Source organism: Leptonotus elevatus, chromosome 11 (genome assembly GCF_054856555.1).
Source record: "Leptonotus elevatus isolate MCC_2025b chromosome 11, RoL_Lele_1.0, whole genome shotgun sequence".
In the NCBI taxonomy this organism is placed as follows: domain Eukaryota; kingdom Metazoa; phylum Chordata; class Actinopteri; order Syngnathiformes; family Syngnathidae; genus Leptonotus; species Leptonotus elevatus.
The window spans coordinates 6,358,184-6,362,364 of NC_141249.1; the positions used below are offsets into that span (position 1 = coordinate 6,358,184).

The window sequence follows — 4,181 nt, forward strand, 5'->3', positions numbered from 1 at the left end:
TGCCTGTAAGACACTTCGTTGAATCACAAACAAGACATTCATTTAAAACTTGAAGAGAAATTCATTTAAAACTTGAAGACATATAGTTCTTGTTTAAGTGAACTCTTGTGATTTTTTTCTCTTTTAGGACGTGATGTGTCAAGAGGGGGAAGACTGAAAGGCAACACCAACTCAGCTGCAGCATTGAGGATAATATTAATTATTCTCTGTCTCTCTCTCTCTGTCTGTCTCTCTCTGTCTCTCTCTGTCTCTCTCTCTCTGTCTGTCTCTCTCTCTCTCTCTCTCTATCTCTCTCTCTCTCTCTCTCTCTCTCTCTCTCGGGTAGTTGGACCTGTATCAAGTAGAGGCTTCTAATTCCTGAAGGGAAATCCTCTTAGGATCTATTTCCGTTAGGTCTATAGCGTCTTTTTTGAAATCTCCATTAGACCCTGCTCATTGGCTGGATAGAACCTACGCATGCACGCAAAGACACTCGCCAAGCAGCAACAGACAACTCTGTGAAGTGAATTGAGTGCAGACTAGTGTGAAGTTACTTAGCGCACCAACTCAAGATATCGTTGTGAAAGGTAGGAAAAATCATTCAAATTCTACATCAGTATTATTGTACAACTTTATTATTAATGCATGGTTTATTGTACATGCTTTCTATTTAACAGTAGGCCTATATGTTTACTTTTAAACTTTAATTCTAGGGGCATTTAATGCTATTTTCCTCTCAATTATTCAAGCACTTTATATTTAAAATTTAAAGTTGACTTGAGTATCATACAGATAGATTTAAATAATTTATGGATTGTTGTACAGTATTCAACTAAATCTAAGAACAAAGAACAGTTTATTATGCTCCTGTGTCATGGGTCCATCTTTCCTCAAAGAACTCACTGTGTAATTCTCTCTTTCAAAGATATCCGGAATTTAAACAATGAAACATTCATACACAATTTGGACACGTGTTCCAGCTAGAACTAATCAAGATAAATCTCACCCAGTGACAAAGACCATCAGCCCAGATCAGCTTTATGGCTGCACCCAAGAAGGAAGGACGATATTAATTGAAACACTGGAGATTGATAATTGAATACAGTGAGGTTTTAATGAAAATCAATCTACTGGTCTAATTGTGACAGGAAAATTTAAGATCCACTAAGTCGTTGGCAACTTTGGCATAATGCAACTACATTTCATACTTCACATAGTATCATGCTGTTTAATGGCAGGATGACTTACATTTTATATTATTCAATGCATCAATGCATAAATTGTTCTTATTATTTGGAAAAAGTTATTGGACATACGGTATGTTTTTTGTTTTTTCAAACAGTACCTATGAAGACTAACAAAGCCACAGAGAGACCCGCTACAGTCAACTAATCCTCTTAGATAGCATTAATTTAATTAAATATAATGTGAATCACTGTATAAACAAATCTGGAGTTTTATAAAACTATCTAATCACTATTGCAATATGATCTTGCATATTGGTAGCTATTATCGTGCCAACCGCCATCTCCTAGTTTGGAAAATTTAACTCCCCCCGCTTCTGCTTTACACAGAAACATGTGTGACCAGATTGACTTGGAAGAAACAGCAACCCACACGGGTGAGTGAAACAGTGTTCAAACCATTGTATTTTATTTTATAACATTGAGGGTTTTGTGTACACATTGTTTGCAGATAGCCTATATAACAGATAATCAAAGTGATATATGTGTTGTTCTTCTGCAGTTAGTACTTGTACAAGTAGTCAAACCCAATTAAATACAATTTGTCAATATTTCAAAAGGTCCCAAGGGTGTTATCAATGACTGGAGGAGATTTAAGTTGGAGAGTATGGACCAGGAAAACCTGCCACCTGCAAAACGGGAACTGCTCAGACAAATGTCATCCCCTCATCGGACAAAGGACGATTCTCGGGTAAATCTCAATCGCAAGGTATATTTTTTGCTTTGAACAGTGTCAAAGATGAATGAAAAACTTCACATTTCATTCAAGGAAAAGTCAACCCCAAAATTTTCTTTACAATAATACAGTATATTCTATGCAGGCCCACTAGTCGAAATTCTGATTAATATCGAATTTGTGGAGTATGAGTTAAGCAGCAAAATCCACCTGTTTTTATCCATCTCGGGGGCCGCCATTTTTCCACTTGTAATCTGTGGTGTCATTTTCAGTCATTTTTCAGTTTACAGCGAGTGTTTAGAAAAGTGGGGGCACACAAAATTTAGGTTGACGCAAGTGGGTAAGTGAGGTAACTCCCTGCCAGTTCCAGCAGGTGGTGCTGTGATGAAAAAAGGTTAAACCGAGTAGTGAGAAACGGATGTATGTTCTCTTCCGTGTAGGGAAGTAAAATAGTAACAAACCCTATATATAGTCAGTATATTGGGATATGCCAATTTCTTAATTATGCATTGGGGCATAAATGGCGTTCTTCACAAATTTTGTTTATCTACATGGCTGCATCTATTTCTCAATGAATCATGCTGCATGTTTGCATTTGTTGTTTATGTATATTGCTGTTGCCATATAGATCTGAAAATGATATTCTCGTGTTGCTGGTCATGGTTGTTTTTCCATGCAAAATCGCAATAAACATTTAATAAACAAGCTAATCTTTTACAAATGCATTTCGAATCCTTTTCAGATGAGTGTGCAAGAGTATGAGATGCTTAAGGAAGAAGACGAGGGCTGTCTTAAAAAATACAGAAAGCAATGCATGCAGGAAATGCATGACAAGCTCAGCTTTGGTCCGAAGTTTGAAGGTGTGCACGACCTGGACAGCGGGGAGGCGTTCCTTGAAGTCATCGAGAAGGAACATCACAGCACAGTGGTGGTAGTGCACATCTACAAGATTGGAGTCAAAGGCTGCGAAGAGGTCAACAACTGCCTCGACTGTCTGGCCACAGAGTATCCCACTGTTAAATTCTGCAGGATTGACGCCGTTTCCTCAGGTGCTGCTGAGAGATTCTCAGATGAGGTCTTGCCGACGCTTTTGGTCTACAAGGCAGGTGAACTGCTAGGGAACTTCTTGGCCTGCACACAGCATTTAAACGAGGAGTTCTTTGCTACAGATGTCGAGGCCTTCCTCAACAGTTACGGCTTGCTGCCAGAGAAAGAAATGCCGATGATGGATGATGAAGAGGAGAATGATGTGGAGTAAACAATCATTTGTGGCTGCTGGGGAACAAAAAAAAAGTTGTCTGGTTGTGTTGTTGTATGTAGCATTAATTAGCATTATTTGTATATGCTAAAAGGACTAAATCTGTGTTTGAGAGGTTGCTTAACATCCCATTAACGAAGGCTTCCCAAATCTGGTTTGGCTTAATTTGTATGGAGTTTGTATTTAAAATATAAAAGCACCATTGCCCAAACAAACCTTTTGTGTTAATATAACTTTAACCAATATGGTAAACTGTTTTTCTTTTATGTTCGAATATTTGTCATATTACACTTAATGAAGATGTGCATAATGCAATATTTGAAAGTACTGGACTGGATTGATTTATAAATCCTGAATTTGTACTAAGGTCCTTCAAATTGTTTTGATAGTTAACCAAAGGGCTGTTTCTGGTACAATTTACCAAAGAAGTGTGGATGTGGAAACTGTTGTAAAAACATCAGGATAAATGAGATATGAATCGAATGGAACATAAAGTATGTTGTGTATATAGTAGAATATTTAGTAGAATGATCTGCAGAACATCATCAACATCACGTTATGTGAATTATTACAGTATATTATATATGTTGATAATTATAATTTCGTCATAATTCAAAACAATAAAACAACATGAAATTTCAATTTTGCTTCATTTACTCCAATCACATAATCACATTCCTTCAGGGGCACTAAGTGCAGAAATGATAGCATTGCGGTATTTTGCAAAATGTTGCGGTACATAAACATTTTTATGAAGAGGAACATCATAAAGTGTTTCTGCAGTGGTTGCATTATCTCTCTCTCTCTCTGAGTACTCTCCCACATTGCAAATAAGCACATTGTTTAAATGTCCACAGGTGTATGTGATTGCGAAAGGTTATTTGTTTACATGTGCCTGTGAATGGGTGTTGAGCAGTCAGGGTGTAGCCTTCCTCTCGCCCGAAGTCAACTGGGATGGCTGTATAGAAAATAGATTAATGGAAGGTTTAAGCATTTATTAAATCTTTATGTCTAACCAGGGTCA

General features: G+C 37.3%; 1 protein-coding gene across 2 annotated transcripts; it reads left to right on the forward strand.

The window, feature by feature from the left end:
- Positions 1-403: 403 nt before the first annotated feature.
- On the forward strand, positions 404-4,181 carry pdcb (phosducin b). 2 transcript variants are annotated; one of them, XM_086088818.1, is made up of 4 exons: positions 404-566; positions 1,554-1,600; positions 1,784-1,932; positions 2,642-4,181. In XM_086088818.1, the coding sequence occupies exons 2-4, from the start codon at positions 1,558-1,560 to the stop codon at positions 3,155-3,157; spliced, it is 708 nt and encodes a 235-aa protein (XP_085944944.1). In that variant the 5' UTR covers positions 404-566; positions 1,554-1,557; the 3' UTR covers positions 3,158-4,181. The 2 variants fall into 2 exon arrangements, with proteins under 2 accessions (XP_085944944.1, XP_085944945.1); XM_086088819.1 differs by having other exon boundaries at positions 405-566; positions 1,784-1,914.